The following is a 15,896-nucleotide window of genomic DNA, read 5'->3' on the forward strand; positions in this document are numbered from 1 at the left end:
CTTCGATCCCGACTTCCCGCGGCCGCTCTCCGCTAGTAAGTACTATGACTTGGCTAGCACTGCTGCTTCATTTCACCAAAGTTCCATGATGTTGTAACTTGTATTAGCTGCTACATATTTCTATAAGCCTATGATGACAATTGGTATTCAAGTTCATTTATATACTAATACACTGTACAGAATATCATTGATACCGAGCATTTAAGTTGACAAGTGCATATTCCCCACACCTTCTACCACTTTCCCCAACTTTGACTTTGACTTCCCTGACTCATCCTTGGGAGGTCGAACTCGCTTCGTCTGGGCCGATTTCCACCATCCCCAGTCCAAGTCCACCTCAACACTTCCCCCTGCAACACCAGCACTCTCTGCACCTTCCTGAGCCTTGCGAAGTGCTTCATCAGCTAGCTCTGCCATTTTCTTAGCTGCCTCGTTCGCCCCTTCAATCTGTGATGGATTATCCCTGAAATGCACAATGTAGTAATCCTTGAGGCGCAGGAGAAACGTCACAAAGTGGAGAACTTCTATAGGAGACGAAATGTTGAATTTTTGCACACAACGGTCTATCAGATAAACCCTCTGCGGAACACCCTGTTAGCATGAAAATTGCAATGAAAGTGAAACATTACCTCTGAATCCTTCGAACACCATGCCATGAGGACAACACCCTCATTACCATTTGTTGCCAAAGCAAAAACCGGAAGTTCTTTGATCCCATGCGCCTCCAGAAGCCTAACAGAAGCCTCCAGGTAAGTCCTGGCCTGGTTCAGCGGCTTTGCGGGGTCATCACCGGGCCTCTTGTGCTCAACCACAAGGATCGCAAATAGAATCCTGCCTCCTAGATTCAGAGGGACAACGGTGGGAAGTTCGTCTGAGAGCTGCGGGATACTTTTGTCGCTTGGCTTCTTGCAATGATCATTACATGCGGATGAAGCAGCTAGAAAGGAATTGCGCGAGTTTTTCAAATTCTCCTTGAAATTCTTGAGGTCGGTTCGTTGTTTCGATTTCGAAGAGGCACGAGTTTGAGTGGTCTCAGTCTTGCGCGCAGCAAGAGAGTCTTCATCGTTAAAAGGAGTCGTATTTGCAAGGGAAGGAGCGGGAAGCAAGAGGGCGCTGTCGTCGGTATCATGGTGTTCCTTGGGTAATGGTGGTGGCAAAACACCATCCTTATCATTCTCGGGAATGTTGATGAAGTTGGGTATCTTGCACTTCGACGATGGCAAGATGAGGTTGTCGGTCGTAAGTACAACGACAGCATCACAGGTTCCCGTATGCGGTTCACTGTTAGCACGATGGCGGATGGAAGAGATCACTCTGTTGAGGTTTTGCTCGGTGCCACCAAACAGATTTTCGGTCTCTTCAAGGAGATGGCGGGCGACCTCCGAAGCGGCCCCTTCCTGCGTCCTCACGACACCAGGCCCAGAGGACATTTGAGAGACCAAGCAGATGTTGTGATATTCAAGTGCTCGGCCTCTGGCGCCAGATATGACCTGGTTGCTTGTTCCGGTGGAATTCAGCCCATCAACGAGTCGATTGCGAGAAAGCAATAGAGACCGCTCAAATCTTCAAGCTATCAGTATGCATACAGTGGTCAAAGAGCGAAGAAAAAACGTACAAGGGTCTGATGTGGACACCATCGTCTTCGGAAGCCAGGCCATTCATTACATGGAATATGAGTATGTCCCACTGAAGACGGGACTCTGCCTCATTGACAGACTTTCGCTGTCCACGAAAAAATGCCCCAAGAGTCACCCAGAAGAATAGGGATAAACGTTCAGAAACGATTTCTTGATGCAATCCGTCCATAAGAGGATGCTCTGGGCCCAGTCTGCTGCGAACAGCTAGGAGTTGCTTCCAAAAGCATCTTCGGACAGCTTCTAAATAAGCACCATTGACGACCGGTAGTTCTTCCTAGAGCAGATCATTAGGCTTTAGGGTCAACATCGGCATATTCTTTTTGGACGTACTTCCAGTCGCCAAGCAGGGTTTCTAAAGCACGACATATTGTCGTATATGGTTATATACTTATTGATATTCTCGTATACTGCGTCGTTGGATGAAAGCTTCAAAGCACTAATCGATAAAACGTATCGATCGTAGATGTACGTCGTCATCGAAAGAGGATATCCGGGGCCGATTCCGTATTCAGCCCTTTTAGCGAATCTGGTGAAGACGTTGAGTAAACGAGTAGAGCAAGATTTTCGTAAGTGCTCACTCAGAACACGATTGAATAGCGCTGGAGATTGACGGGAGCCTGGAATTGAAGGTCAGAAAGCGACGTTAGACAAGCAATCCAAAATCGATGGGAAGAGATCCTGCGATATTTGCTGGAGACTGGGAAGGCCGATCCGACGACATCACAAGTGAGATCAGAAAGAGAAAATGTTCGCAATCGTGGTGTAAATATTATCCTGCGATAATACCGCATAAGAAAGGCGATACGATCCCTGCTCAATGAAGACAATAGCCAAGACAGTTTCAAAGGACGGATAGGCGATAATATTGACTGGCCAAGGGTAATGAAAATCTTACTTGGAATTCCTGAGTATAGGAGTCTATTAGACGCCGTCGGGGAGAGCAGCAGATGTGAACGTACGAAGCAGAAACCTCCGACGTTGACTTTCCTCTGATAGATCTGTCACCAATGAATATTTGTCGGTGAGCGATTGATGCGGCGACAACACAGATCCTACCTGGAAATCGAACTATGGCAATTTGTGAGTGCCACGAGCTAGCAAAAGGCTGCTGAACTCACCTCGACGTAGTCGCCTTTTCATATTCCGCCTGTTCCCCGCCTTTCTTCGTCCGTGAGGGATGAGAAATAACACTATAGAGGAAAGTGTGAAGACCAGAACAGTACAGTGATGGGGGGTGCTCACGGTACGTTGTCTCTGCCAGGTTTCTTCACTGGATCTGACATCGGTACGTGATTGAAATGTTGTGTTGGAGGGGGGGTAATGGGATACGGAGGTGGATCGTCGTCAGTACTATCAGATGATTAGATGAAGACATTCAAAGTCAGCCTATTGCATCCACATACTCAACGCTGCTCGGTGTTCTCAAACCCCGAATCCAGGAGGCGACAGATTCTTCTCTCTGTTGGCCCCATTCAGAAAGAAGTGGGGGATCGATAAGATCAGATCTCCACGCAAAAGAAGAATTGACAGGTGTGCAGGTACTGCGACACCCTAGTATAACTTTATCATAATGATCACGGAGCTCGATGATGAATTGCGAAAAAGCAAGGGCTGATATGGGATCAGTCAGATTGAAGACGCCATTAGCTGCACAAGGTGTGTCCGAGTAAGCGATGTGTACCATAGGCTACTACACAATTAGCCTGAGGATGAAGAGAGTGTCAAACGGTGACTCACCAAATCATCAATCGTATGATCATCCAGAGACTCTGAATCATTACCCGTATCAGATGGCGGATTTGTCCACCCCAAAACGATCTGTGCCGAAAACCCGTCCTTGGCAAGAATTACACCCACGAGCGGCTCTTCTATCCCCCAAACACGCCGTTGGTAAGCCACGCTAGCAATGAGTGGCACGATGTTCTCTCTATCTGCGATGCAGATGATGGGAAGAACCGCATTAGTACGGCGGCCTCTACCTGGAAGAACGTGCGCGTGAAATGGCATATCGAGGGAGCTAGTACTGGAAGCGCGTGATGGTGATGATGAAAAACAGTGAACTTTTGGCCACTGTTCCGACTCCGTGGGATCATAAGATGTATCAAACCTTTCGTCGAATATATCGCCCCCCAAAGCATGGTCTGACTCGGATGAAACTGTCCGAGTATCGAGTTCGACCTCGGAGACGTCGTCGCTATTGGCATGTATACCGTCTTTGTCTTTACAGTCTACGCCTTTTCCTTCAGTGCTTCCCCTAGAATTATCGTGTTTGGAGGAACAAGTGTTCTCGAGCGTCACAATTTTATCATAGCACCCAGGCAGGTGTTCCCCCTGCGTAGATCGCGAGTTCTCGTAAAGATAAGAAATAAGCATCAGTGCGCGACCGTCAAAGACAGATTTGCCGAAATTCTTTGGAAGAATGAACGGCGTATCGTTACTTGATTACATGGGTAAGTACTATGGATACCATGACACAAGCCTTACTCACAATATCTCGACGTTGCTAAAGCATATATAGCACAATGCCCGGATCAAGGTAGACCAGATAGGCATGGTAAAAGGGTGAGGGTCTTCTTTCATCTGTCGAAGCGAGGACACTGTCGCTAGTATGATATCCAAAAACCCGGACAGAAGGTGCGAGCTTAGCGCCGAAGATGAAAATTTGGTCCCGGTTGCGGATAGTTCTTCCAGAAGATCTGAGAACAAGGGCGAAGCATGAAGACATGCATCTCCAGGGACGTAGCAAAGCGGCTTTGAAAGGAGCGTAGATAGTGGCTGGACTTCTACCGGCCACTGTGTGTCGGTGGCAACATGATGCAGTTCTACAGGAAGCATAACTAGACTATTTGCCTAATGGTCACAAGACAGCACAGTAATACAGACAGCGGAGACTCACAGAAATAAGGAATATTCACGTCGCGACGCAGAAACACCCAGCTGAACTAGGTCATCGTGGGAGGAAGCGAAACCACGTGGTCTTGAGGGCAGGTCGCTAAGCAAGAACGAGGTCATCACGTGGCCTGTGACACTCATTTAGCGACGCGTTTCCACCTTACCGCCGATCCAGGTCCTGCAACAAAAAATCTATTAACTCGGCATACAGCTGGAATAAAAATAATCTGGCTCCGTGACACCCTCGAGGATACCAAAATCGACGTCTTCACGGAGAGTTTTTCAGGATAACTACTCAGTGTGGAGTTGCAATAGGATTTTAGTCTTTTTGTCACGCAGTGACTGTGACGTGATCACCCCGTTCCCACCCTAGCCCTACCTTAAGTATACTAGATTTTCGTCCTCAAGGAACGGCAACCTCTTATGTCAACCGTTCATTTTCTTCCTCTGGATTCCTTTATAGCTTATGGGTTTTTCAACCAAATGACCAATCGCTACGGGATAGACGTGTTGGAATTATTGCAGTGGGAGGCTTGCAGTAGGTATAATACTAAATTATTTGCTACTAGAGCTCCTAATGAGCTCCTTATATACTACGAAAAGTATCTAGAATATTCTACCAAAGTAACTAAATATATCTAAGTATCGTGACAAATGAGTAAGCCGAAGCTTCGGGAATCTTCTGGCATAAGCTTGAAGTTGCAAATCCCAACAAGACGTCCCCTCAATGTACTAGTAAGTACTTATTTGCCGCGGTGCTGTCCCTTTAAGCGAACCCTGCCGATCCTTACACTCATCCTTTGGACTGACCAAAGTGGCAGCAGGGGGCTGAAACTGATACAGTGACTCGGACTTCCAACAAAGTATGTTTCGAAACGGACTCCATTACGACAAGCTGAAGATGGCCGGCCGTGGGCCATGGTGCCTTGAATGTGTATTATACCAGATTATATCCAACATGTTCCACCTTCTACCCAGGGGGTGTGGTATCAAAACACTCCCAAGAGAAAGAATCTTCCTCGTCCGAGGTCTCAGAGTCGGTCAGCATGTAAGGTGCCATCGTCTCGTCACACTCCGGCAGCATGAGCGGGAACAAAGCAGTCTATCATAGACAGAAAGAGTCATCAGATCTGCAAATCCAGCAAGACCGGAATGGTACGCACAAAAAGAAACATCAAGTCAGCGGTGTCTCCTCGTTCTTCTAACACCTCATCAAAAACTGCAGCTTCGCTCAAGTAGATTCGCCAAGCTCTTGAGTTGGAGGTCATATCAGGTTGCTCCTCTTCAGCATACACAGGATTTTGTTCCATATAGTCAACGGGGGCGTCTACAAATAAATGAGTTTTACGAGTCCAGGGGCTTTTGAATCTAAGAAGCATACCGACTGCACGTTGCCGGCTTGGGATTAAGCCTAGACCGTGGTCCAGGAGAGAAGATTGACAGGCAAACGCCTGGTGCATCCTTCATAGCCTTGTAGGGGAGGCGAGCGGGGAAGTAAAGTTGTCCACGCAGCTGCAGCCTGCACTTAAGGGTTCATATAGGTCCAAGGAACAGGTCGGTTGACATGATGAATGTTTCATGTCCTTATCATGTTCATACAACGGCCTGAAGAGAAGGCAACATTAAGCGCTGAACAGACACAATCATCACACGGCGCCCAACAAAGATTGCTGCCTTACATCCGAAGTGGCCGACACGAGGCAAAAGCCGCGTCTAACAAGAGGTTCCGAGCGCTTACGAACGGTCTTATGTCGGCAAAGGGATCATGAGCCATGTGTGAAAGTAGTCGTACACAGGAGCTGACGATTTAATTTAGAAGTCAACGCCCAGTATATAGGCAAACTAAAACCACGTTAGTCTGATTGGCACACTAGTTAGAATACATCAGTACGGCGTAAACGAAAGGCAGTGCTACGCATATAAAGGTATCACAGTATACAGAATCGACCAAGAAAAAAAAACAGGCAAACTTGAATTCGAAGTGTGGGGAAGGAGGCAATATCATAGTGGATATGGAGAAGCAAGTATTAAGATAGAAACAATAACCAAAAACGCGATGAGAAAAATAAATAGTGTAGTGGATCGGATGTCGGACTACAAAGTCACACCGGCGGCCTCCCATCGCCTGCCATCATTGGAAAGGACCTTCAAGGCCTTTTCCTTCACCTTGATAGGACAATTATCACACCTATATGTACGTTGGAAGGCGTTGGCATTGATCTTCCATGCGTGTCTGTCGCTGGTAGGGTTGCTGCACATGGGGTAGTCCGAAGCAACAGGCTCTCTCGGCTTTTCGGGATGAGGAGTTATTCGTTGAGAAATAGGTCGAGGAGACGCGGGAGTGGGAGGCCTAGAAGGAACAGAACTATTCGTACCGACGTTTGGTCTTGATGCCCTACGTGTACTGTACCGAGGACCAGAAGATGAAGGTTCTGCGTCCGTGGCTCTTGACTTTTCGGCACGTCGATTGGTGGGAGGAGGCGTAGGTGGAGGAGATGAGAGGTGTGGACTCACAGGCCTCGGCGGAACTAGCTCTGCGTCGTCGAGGCTTAATCCGAATGACGGGCGTATACCGCGTCTAGGAGGACCAGGCCGGGATATTGGAGATGGTGGGTGCCAGTCCTTATCTGTAGGGGGAACATCGTCAAAGTCATTCACAAGGGTCTCCTCAGACCATTGCCTAGCGACAGGCGGTGCACGACCTCCACTCAGGCGGGATCTCGGTATTGATGGAAGTTCTTCCTCAACATCCGTATCCTCCGCTGTCTCATAGATGGATACGTTCGACCTTGTCTCGCAAGTTTCGAAGGATCCTGTAGTCGAGGTCCTCGATGCTTCAGTGCCCAAAGGAGAGGGCGATCGGCAAACTTGGGGAGTGAAATCGTCTTCGGTGTCTGAAACCGCATCTTCATCACCGTCTGACAGTGAGTAGAACGAGTCATCATCCTCGTCTCCTTCGTCATCAGATGCCGTGAGCATAGTAACATCTGAATCGCTGTTAGCACCTAGAAGAGGTTGTCAATATCGCGTTTTGATGACCTTCAAGATACCTACCTTCAACTACCGACGTGGCTGGCGTATAATATGTGGTGCCGTCCTCCGTTCCTTCACGATGAGCAGGAATCAAAGGTTTCTGGATAGTACCAACAGAGATCGGTACAATTCCAGATCGTACTACAGGTAACTGGATTCAGAAAAAGCACGACAAGGATATAGCAAACTCACAGGCTTTGATGTGATTCAGCCATCGGCGACCTAGCCAAGAGAACGCTTCTTTGTTGTTTTCGTATCCAACAGAATACCTTTGAAAGGATGTTAAAGTGTGACCTTGACAGAGAAAGGGGCCGTTCTTTACCAGGCAGACGCCCGAAGCATGAGCCTAGGTGGGTCGTCAAGGACATGTTTGACAGCTATAAGCGTAAGGTGAGTCTTCTCATGTAACTGACAAGCTTCAACACACAAAAGTAACGTTCGATATACCGTCGTCGAACCCTTTCGGCGGCAGTTTCATTATCTTCGGCACTACTAGATCTTGAAGATAGGTTATCTGTAGGAGGAGCAGCGGCACCATTAGATGGACGGAGTCACCCTATCACTAAGTCGGTCAAAAACTACCTTTGCTCCTTTTATCACGGGCAATAGCACGAGCCAGTGTTTGATTAAACGCCCTGATGGATCTCCGACCTTCGGCAACGTAACCATTCCATTCTTCACGTGGTGCGACCTCCTCTAGAATCAAGTCGGGATCACATTGAAAGTCGTCTTGTGAATCAGCAGGACGATTCGGGACAAGACTCTGAAGGTACTTGATAGGATCCTCCCAACGATCAGAACACGATGTTCTCTTAAGTGTTTTAAGCGCATAGAACTGTTTTTTGAGTGGTTCGATATTCTCGCCGGTCTTGGCAATATCCTATTAATCCACGTTCAAGTGCTCGAATCTATGATAGGACAATGTAACGCACCAGCACTTTCTCAATAAGCGGAACAAGACCGGTGCAATATGCTTGATCGGCAAGTTCCTCTGTCTTCACCACTTGACACATCCAGGCAAGAGACATTTGACCGAGAAGCCGATTATTTCGGAGATTCATGAAGATGTTGACTGCATCTTTGTTCATCTGTGAAAGGCTCGAGTATACACCAGAAGACTCGTCGTCTTCACTTAATGGCGTGGCGTATGCGCTTTGCGACTCGTCGTCGTCACTGGAGGATGTATCATCGTCGATTTGCCATGTCGTACTGGGACCAGGCGGTGCATGCTCCGATTTCATTTTAGGCGAACGTATTTGCTCAGGTTCTGGAATAAGATCTGCGTCCTTGAGGATAAGATAGAGGTCTCCATCCAAGTCACTGTAACAAAGTAAGCGCCCGTTTCTACTTTGCGGTGATGCGATACGAACCCTCCACTCATTTGGCTAGGCTCGCTGTATCTGCCTTTACCGGCAAATACTAAGCAGAAATGAGGACCGGAGAATCTGCAAGTCAGAACAGTGGTGCTTACCAATGCAATTGGTGAGGTGTGATAATTCAGGAATATTTACAGCTTCCAGACGTCGTAAATCTTAGAGAGCAAGTTAGTCCATGGAGATTAAAGAGCAATTTATGCTACCAACCTCCGGGGGAATAAGCAGGATTCCTACCGACAAGGAAAGTCCCGACTTGTGGTCCCCCCTGATAAGGCAAGTTGATGTATACCTGGCCTTCTTCCAATATGCCAAACTCGTCTACGACTCCATACAGATAAGCCGAGTCCTGGGAGAATCACGACCGTGCTCAAAAAAAAACCCATAGTAAAGAACATACTTTCACATGAATATGTAACTTCTTCCGGAGTGCGTCAAGCGAGCGTTTTTGGAATCGCTTTAATAAGCACGCCAAGCGCCCCTCACTCAAATCGAATCCAGCGAGGAGCATTTCGTATACTGTTACGGGGTCACATAAGGACTAGTCGAGATATAATGAGCGACAACACTTGCATTCTTGGTCGAAGTCATTTCCTTCTGAATCTAACTCTCCATCTACACAGTCAATAGCCTTTTGTCTATTAACCATGATCTGCTCGAGATCATCAAGCTGCTTTCGAAGAAGAGATTCAAAGACCTGCGATAGGTGTCTTGAGTATAGCATAATCTGATACTCAAAACTCAGAATATACCTCAGTCTTAATTCCCAGGGTCATAAGAAGGACGATGAACTGAATATTGAGCCTGGCGCTACGAGGTGGACGACCGACGTTTTGAACTTCGAGCATCAAAGGACCGTTTTCATATTTGAACATAGAACGGCGATAGGCCACTTTAACTCCAGAACCACCGCAAATCCGGTCGAAGTCCTCATCCCTGTACCTGACAAATAATCCCTTAATGCCCCCCAACCGAATTTGAAAGACTATGTCCGAAGAGTTGGTGTCCAAAATGTAAAATGGACAGGGCATTCAAAGACTCACCACAGGTGTCCTCGCTCACCCCAATAGTAAAGCAGACTTGTTTAGCAAATGAGTCACGTATCATGCCACAGCTAGAATTTTTCAGATCCTAAGAAGCGGGTAAAACTTCATGAGACGCACCCGTCGCTACAGTCAGAACCATCATCCGCTCTAAGGTCATACAAAAGATGGCGATCCCCTAGGCCAACCTATCAACGCAATTACTTAGGTGAGAAGAAGCTGAAAGTCTTTTAAGCAATACATACCTCAAGAGTTGGGACAGTCGAGGAAAATGACAGCCCCAAACGTGCAGCATACTTTCCGTATCCGTGTACTCGATAAACGGAGTTCAGGTCTCCGAGTACAGCCTTGAGACTGTGCACCGTCCAGTCTTCCCTTTCTTGAAAGAAGAGAACACGACTCTCTTTCAACTGACTTTCAGTATACCCAAAGAAGATATACCTCCGCGGAATCAAATGATAGCCGATTTAATTATAGTTTATGCTCACTTTTTGCCCTCGAAAGCAATGCCGTTCTTAATCTTATCCACAAGGAGCTGCCGTACAAAATTGTCTTTCAGCTTCGTCGGGAAGCTCACCTTTAGAAATCGCTCGGGGTCGCTGATAAGCCGGGTAGCTCTGGATGACGGAATAACATCCTGGATAATCTGAAAGTCGCCAGCATTGTCAAAACGCAGATGAGAGATGGGGAAATGCTGGTTAGATAGAGATGTTTTCGCAGACATTGGGCTGGGAGCCAACCTCGACGTTGAGTCGCCGCGGTTGAAATTTGAATTCGGATTCCCTTTTCAAAAGGTAAGCATCACATGATACTTCCTTATCTGTCGATCCGACTCGCTCGCATTACCGCGTGTTGTGGCGTCGCCTCCGGTCCTGTTCACGCCATATGACTTTCTCTAGGCCGGCCTTTATGATAAGTATCTGAAGAATTGAATTACTGAGAATGTTCTCCGCTTCCAAGTCTTACGTCTATAGTATCTATTTTATTCAGACAAAATTCAAATGCTAAATTGCATTCGCGTCGTGTCGATAGTCCACCGCGTGCTGTTTCCCCCCATTTTTCTTAACCACCTACTACTACATCATGGAAGCAGAAGCTACGCGTGTCAAGGCTGAAATCACGTTCATGGACCGTCAGGCTGTACGTATACGCGTAATGTCAGTCGCAAACTTATGAGAGGTATCAGCCACATATCACTCTCAACTATCAGAGCACTGATCTCAGTAAATACTCCTGTATCTAAAGCCAAAACAGAAGTACGAACAAGTTGCATCAAGTCCCTCTGATAGTTACGATACACTAGCTTGATAACATGCAGTGAAAAGAAACTGGCCTCAAAGGCTTAGCGCTGTTGGGTACAGGACATCTGGTTTCATCAGCCACTCCAACGCGGCGCCGCTGCCATTGCGCGTGGAAGAGACTCGCTCCTGATATTTCTGAAAAAGTGCTACGAGAAGTTTGTCGACCCTGCCAGCCCACATCGATTAGCGTCAAACAAGTTGGGGGCAGTTCAAGGTCCTTACCAGACGGTTCCCTTGACAGGCGCCATAAATCTATCCAGCTCTTTAAGTATGCCACATTTATCCAGAGCTTCTAGAAAGGAAGCTCCATCAGCTGCGCAGTAGCTAAAAACGGGAGCAAGTAGCATCTCGTGCTCCAGAATAGCTTCATTGTCTCGATTGTACTTCATGTTCCATGAGTTGATATGGACGGGGTACGGAAACGGAATGAAGGCGTCCAAGGAAGGAATAGGTGGAAGAGGCAAGGTTAGACACTTTCTATCACCAACCCATCTCAGGCCTGCTTGGAATTCAGATTTCGAGTCGGTCGCCTCGAACACGGAGGGGTACTCGAAAAGTTTCCATCCGCGATCACGATATTTGCCCCTCCCAGTTTCTTGCCCCGAGCCGCTCGTGGTAATGATCAAGGCGCGCTTTTGATCAAACGTAGCTTTGGGAAATAAAGAATATGCATAGGAATGACTGATGATATTCATCGGGGTAGCTGCAACAATATTGAGCAAGGTAATCAGTGGTAAGCGAGACGCTTACTTGAGTGAAAAGACAGAATGATTTCCATCGGAGACTTCTTGGAGGTGATCAGCTGAACTTGGGCACCATTGCGAGAAAAATCGTAGACGTCCGCAATACCGCGACAATGGTATCCAGTCAGAAATGCATCTTCATCACGCACTCTGACAGCCTCCGAAACGCGCCCAACAACCTCGTAAAAAACCCCTTGTTGCTTGTCACGCGGGTTGAACGTGTATCCAGCTGTCAGGAGGAACTGTCCAACGGCATGACAGTGCTTGTGCTCGACATAAATGTCGAGGTCGGAGCCCGGATACCTGATGCATTCAAAGAACTGCACACCACTCGATCCGGAGATCAGTATGCCATATTCGGCTTGGAGAAGGCGGAATTTGTTTGTTTCCTCCTCCGTAAAGTAGCGGGAGAACAGCCTCCTAAGCTGGGTGGCAGAATATAGCTCCACCGCCGCCTTTTTAGACTTGTCAGCCTTGCCAAGGCACACGAGGTCTAGAGGGGAAAGCAAGGGGAATATGTGACTTTCAAGGAGCTCAAAGGGTCTGCGAGACGTTTAGTACCTTCTCAAGATGAGCCAGAAATTTGCACGTACACATTGTTGAGGGATGGTCGCATACTCATTGGAATCACAGAATACGAGCGCCCTCGTCCAGATTGTCCCCAATTAATGTTCATCTCCACGTCAGAGTGATATCGAAAACCCTAGAACAGTCTGAATACGCTTTGAGTACGATATAACGGTAGAGCGCGTCGTAAACTTTTCTTACTTGTTGGAAGAGTGCAACAGAGAGTTATACGTCAAGCTAGCGAAAGGATATATAGGCGGTGGTCGCGTATCGACCTGCCCTTGAGAGCACGTGGCTTGTGACCACCGCAATGGCACGCAAAATTGTGAGTCTGACTGGGACTGGGGCTGGCAGTCGGAACAAACATTTCAAGATTATACATTCCATGGCTTACTACCGCGACTTGTTGTCGCTCTATCGTCGAAGACATATTCATCTAGATATCGGCGCGTACACAGAAATTCCACCTAATCCCCGCCGATTTATTAGTATCTGGATTGCAGTCGGTTTCGAGCTCGATATATTTTTGCTCAAGGTCGACTATCACTCCAATATTTTCCTTGCTATCACTGGCTTTGGTTGGACTCGATTCACTACCAAGACAGAAAACGGAATTGACCTGACAAAGCCATTCCCACTTACTTATACATAGATACTCACCTCTTCCCCGTAAGCACCGGACGACGACGGATTCAAGGAACAACAACGCATCAGGCATGTCCAGATCTATGAATATTTGACGCGTTTTGTGGGCCAGGCCCAGGAATGGCAAAGTACAGCGCACATTTTACACTGTCACCCTCGTAGAGGTACTGCCCGAAATCATGTTTCAACGTCCTGCTCAATTAGAAAACTACCAAAAGAATGTGATAGTCGAACAATATAAGTAAGTAGTCCAATCGGTTCGAGCACTAACAGTACACAAAAAGGTCACTCAATCCATTGATGATCCCATCCCGCACCTTGTCCACCGTCTCTAGACCAGCTAGAGAACACTCCAAACACACCAAAGGCGAGTCCGCTACAACCTTCCGCACCATAACCATCGTCGACTTCAACAAGCCCAAAACGTCAGCTGCGTTCTGCCTAGACGCATCCTGCTCCGCCCGCCGAGCTGATTCTGTCCAGTAATAGTCCCACATTTCCTTGCATCCAGCATGTGGGTTGGGGAAGACAGATTCGGACCCTCTGTAGGGAGTCAACGATGACCGTATCCCTGCCCACATGCGAGTAAGCGATTGATGCGCGGAAAGGAAACACATGCGCAGTTCGATATCCATCGAACGCGGAAAAATAACACCTCCAGTTGTCGAGGAGCATGGAAGAGCTACTAACATCCGATAGTAGACAACCCCCAAGAGCTTGTGTAGCTGGCGTTTGAAGCGGGACCGGCGGACTGAAAGATCCTGTATGGTTCGAACGAGGGTTTCTCCGGGATAGTAGTCATACCACAAGGTCTGAGTGATAATCTTTCGTGTCACGAGAAGAAATAGGGGATCGAACCGAGATGCAAAGGAAACATCGAGAAGACGCGCGCAGATTGAATCTACGTCCAGCGACGATGACAGGCTCTCGGTTAGGGTTATGGAGGAGGATGTTGAAGAATTGAATGTTGACATGAGAGAGAATGGAAGTGCTGTTTCCCGCAGCATTCTGTACAACTGATCGACAGCCCAAGCTTCAAATGAGGGGAACCGATATTTTCTGGATAACTCGGCGATGTTCAGGAGACAGAATATGGAAGTGTCATAAACGAGATGGGATTTTTGTGGATCTCTGAACGATACGTTCATGCTCAGTTCAAAAATATCAGTCGGAATGAAAAGTTAACTCACAAATGATGCAAAGCCCATAATAGGTCCCGAAACTTGCCGGCACTTTCGGGCATTCTAATGACACGCAGGTCGCCATATATCCAGCCACACCGAAATGACTCCAGGCTTCGGAAAGCCGAATCATCTCGCGCCAGAATACATCTTCGTACCTTCAATTAGACATTAGGTTGAAGGAAGCACTGGAATGGAGAACGATTACCTTGAAGAGTGTGTTCTGGGCTTTCAGAATGTAGTGTTCGTCCTCCCCGACACTATTATCCCAATTGGAATGATAAACGGCATCCCAAACACACGCAGTTCCTGTATCGACGGCAAACACAGCCGGCTCGTTAAGCGACCTAGCCTGGCGATCTTCTTTGAATTTTAGCTCAGCAGACGGCGGTTCAACCGAGTCTACGCGCTGAAATGATTTCCGCCGCCGACTCGAACGACGAAAAATCCAGAAGAGTTGCATAATTTTGTGAGCCGGGTCGAATACTGTGAAGCGGGTCATGGGCGGAGTCGAGAGATACGAATGAAGGGCATCTGGAAGGATATAGTTCGCAATTTACATGCTGTTGCGGAACCACAGTAGAACATGTTGTCTACACGTGTCGAAGCTTGGACCCACGTACAGCCATAGTCACAGTGGATACCTTGAGGGCACGTTCGAGACAAGACCGGAAGATGAGTCCTGTTTTCCCTCAAAACGTTTCTGTTGATCGCGATATTGCACCATCTGCGGCCGAGCTTGACAGAAGAATCGTATGAATATAGTCAACTAGGACGATGATCTTGGCCCAAGCGCAGATCCTCATAGGAAAATGTTCGGATCTATGATCCTGAGAACACTTCTGTGCTATGAACACGCTAGAACCCTAAGTTCTCCGTGTCTTCCTTTGTGACTGTGAGCGGCAAGTTTTCGCATCTGGCCAACTGTGGGAGTTTTGAGAATAAAAGAAGACAGTTTAAGCACTTAGCAAACGACGCCGACCTTTGCGATGAGGTGTATCCCGGCGGTGAAGGCATTCCTTTGATTCTGGATACTGATGCAATCCGAGGCAACCATATCGTGCAGTCGGCTATCGTCAAGTTGCTTGTGTCATCGAGTCAACTAAGAACATCCGTGAAATTTCTGTTTTTGCATTACACAGATATGAAACAAATGGAAATGCCGAAAAGAGGAAGGGCCGGTGGCCACCAGTGATGACGCATTAATGATGATGGCGAGATGTGAGTCCGAATATTTGCCAAATCCCACAACGCCAAATTCGGGCGGCATATTATAGGCTCAGCCCATGCCGTCCCGGCCCGCCCTTGGACGTCGTCAAGCGCCAGAGGGACAGCTGTTATTCCTGAGTCCTATGCCCCAATTCTGGGGGTTTTTATCGCCAGTCATGCATTTCAGGTGCGACCTTGATCATTGCTTATAATTAAGTGCTCCGGGAGTTTTCTGCTGCGCTTTCATGCAAGCTAAAGAGTCCAAGTGTTCG

The 15,896-nt window shown here is 47.6% G+C and overlaps 4 protein-coding genes across 4 annotated transcripts; all 4 read right to left on the reverse strand.

Moving 5' to 3' along the window:
• Positions 1–64: 64 nt before the first annotated feature.
• Positions 65–4,610, reverse strand: EV420DRAFT_140955 (uncharacterized protein). Its single transcript, XM_060469003.1, has 14 exons — positions 4,534–4,610; positions 4,126–4,479; positions 3,375–4,074; positions 3,041–3,324; positions 2,880–2,987; positions 2,756–2,827; positions 2,694–2,705; positions 2,597–2,635; positions 2,533–2,541; positions 2,216–2,254; positions 1,968–2,163; positions 1,616–1,911; positions 630–1,563; positions 65–579 (listed from the first exon to the last, which is right to left on the reverse strand). The coding sequence occupies exons 2-14, from the start codon at positions 4,470–4,472 to the stop codon at positions 202–204; spliced, it is 3,414 nt and encodes a 1,137-aa protein (XP_060333750.1). The 5' UTR covers positions 4,473–4,479; positions 4,534–4,610; the 3' UTR covers positions 65–201.
• Positions 4,611–6,360: 1,750 nt separating this feature from the next.
• EV420DRAFT_141017 (uncharacterized protein) lies at positions 6,361–7,730 on the reverse strand. The gene has a single exon (XM_060469004.1). It carries the CDS (start codon positions 7,506–7,508, stop codon positions 6,624–6,626), a length of 885 nt encoding a protein of 294 aa, XP_060333751.1. The 5' UTR covers positions 7,509–7,730; the 3' UTR covers positions 6,361–6,623.
• EV420DRAFT_1266136 (RdRP-domain-containing protein) lies at positions 7,720–10,702 on the reverse strand (the record flags this gene model as incomplete). The annotated part of the gene is made up of 15 exons (XM_060467311.1): positions 7,720–7,878; positions 7,988–8,076; positions 8,142–8,442; positions 8,495–8,688; positions 8,779–8,882; positions 8,933–8,981; positions 9,034–9,093; positions 9,146–9,284; positions 9,336–9,454; positions 9,503–9,632; positions 9,688–9,920; positions 9,979–10,049; positions 10,099–10,166; positions 10,224–10,419; positions 10,467–10,702. 15 exons carry the CDS (start codon positions 10,700–10,702, stop codon positions 7,720–7,722), a joined length of 2,148 nt encoding a protein of 715 aa, XP_060333752.1.
• Positions 10,703–10,994: 292 nt separating this feature from the next.
• Positions 10,995–12,858, reverse strand: EV420DRAFT_1528342 (uncharacterized protein). The gene is made up of 5 exons (XM_060472506.1): positions 12,791–12,858; positions 12,616–12,735; positions 12,030–12,565; positions 11,502–11,982; positions 10,995–11,445 (listed from the first exon to the last, which is right to left on the reverse strand). Exons 2-5 carry the CDS (start codon positions 12,696–12,698, stop codon positions 11,313–11,315), a joined length of 1,233 nt encoding a protein of 410 aa, XP_060333753.1. The 5' UTR covers positions 12,699–12,735; positions 12,791–12,858; the 3' UTR covers positions 10,995–11,312.
• Between the last annotated feature and the right edge of the window lie 3,038 nt (positions 12,859–15,896).

The sequence above is a fragment of the Desarmillaria tabescens genome (genome assembly GCF_030435595.1).
Source record: "Desarmillaria tabescens strain CCBAS 213 chromosome Unknown EV420scaffold_10, whole genome shotgun sequence".
Classification (NCBI taxonomy): domain Eukaryota; kingdom Fungi; phylum Basidiomycota; class Agaricomycetes; order Agaricales; family Physalacriaceae; genus Desarmillaria; species Desarmillaria tabescens.

Bases quoted from the DNA above. Each gene is read 5' to 3' on its own strand.
- EV420DRAFT_140955 (XM_060469003.1), bottom strand. From the start codon at position 4,472: ATGCTTCCTGTAGAACTGCATCATGTTGCCACCGACACACAGTGGCCG. The intron at 2,828-2,879 runs GTGAGCACCCCC...TTTCCTCTATAG, and splicing joins CCTGGCAGAGACAACGTACC to TGTTATTTCTCATCCCTCAC. The intron at 1,912-1,967 runs GTACGTCCAAAA...GATCTGCTCTAG, and splicing joins ACCCTGCTTGGCGACTGGAA to GAAGAACTACCGGTCGTCAA.
- EV420DRAFT_141017 (XM_060469004.1), bottom strand. From the start codon at position 7,508: ATGCTCACGGCATCTGATGACGAAGGAGACGAGGATGATGACTCGTTC.
- EV420DRAFT_1528342 (XM_060472506.1), bottom strand. From the start codon at position 12,698: ATGAACATTAATTGGGGACAATCTGGACGAGGGCGCTCGTATTCTGTG. The intron at 12,566-12,615 runs GTACGTGCAAAT...AACGTCTCGCAG, and splicing joins CGACCATCCCTCAACAATGT to ACCCTTTGAGCTCCTTGAAA. The intron at 11,983-12,029 runs GTAAGCGTCTCG...ATATTGTTGCAG, and splicing joins CATTCTGTCTTTTCACTCAA to CTACCCCGATGAATATCATC.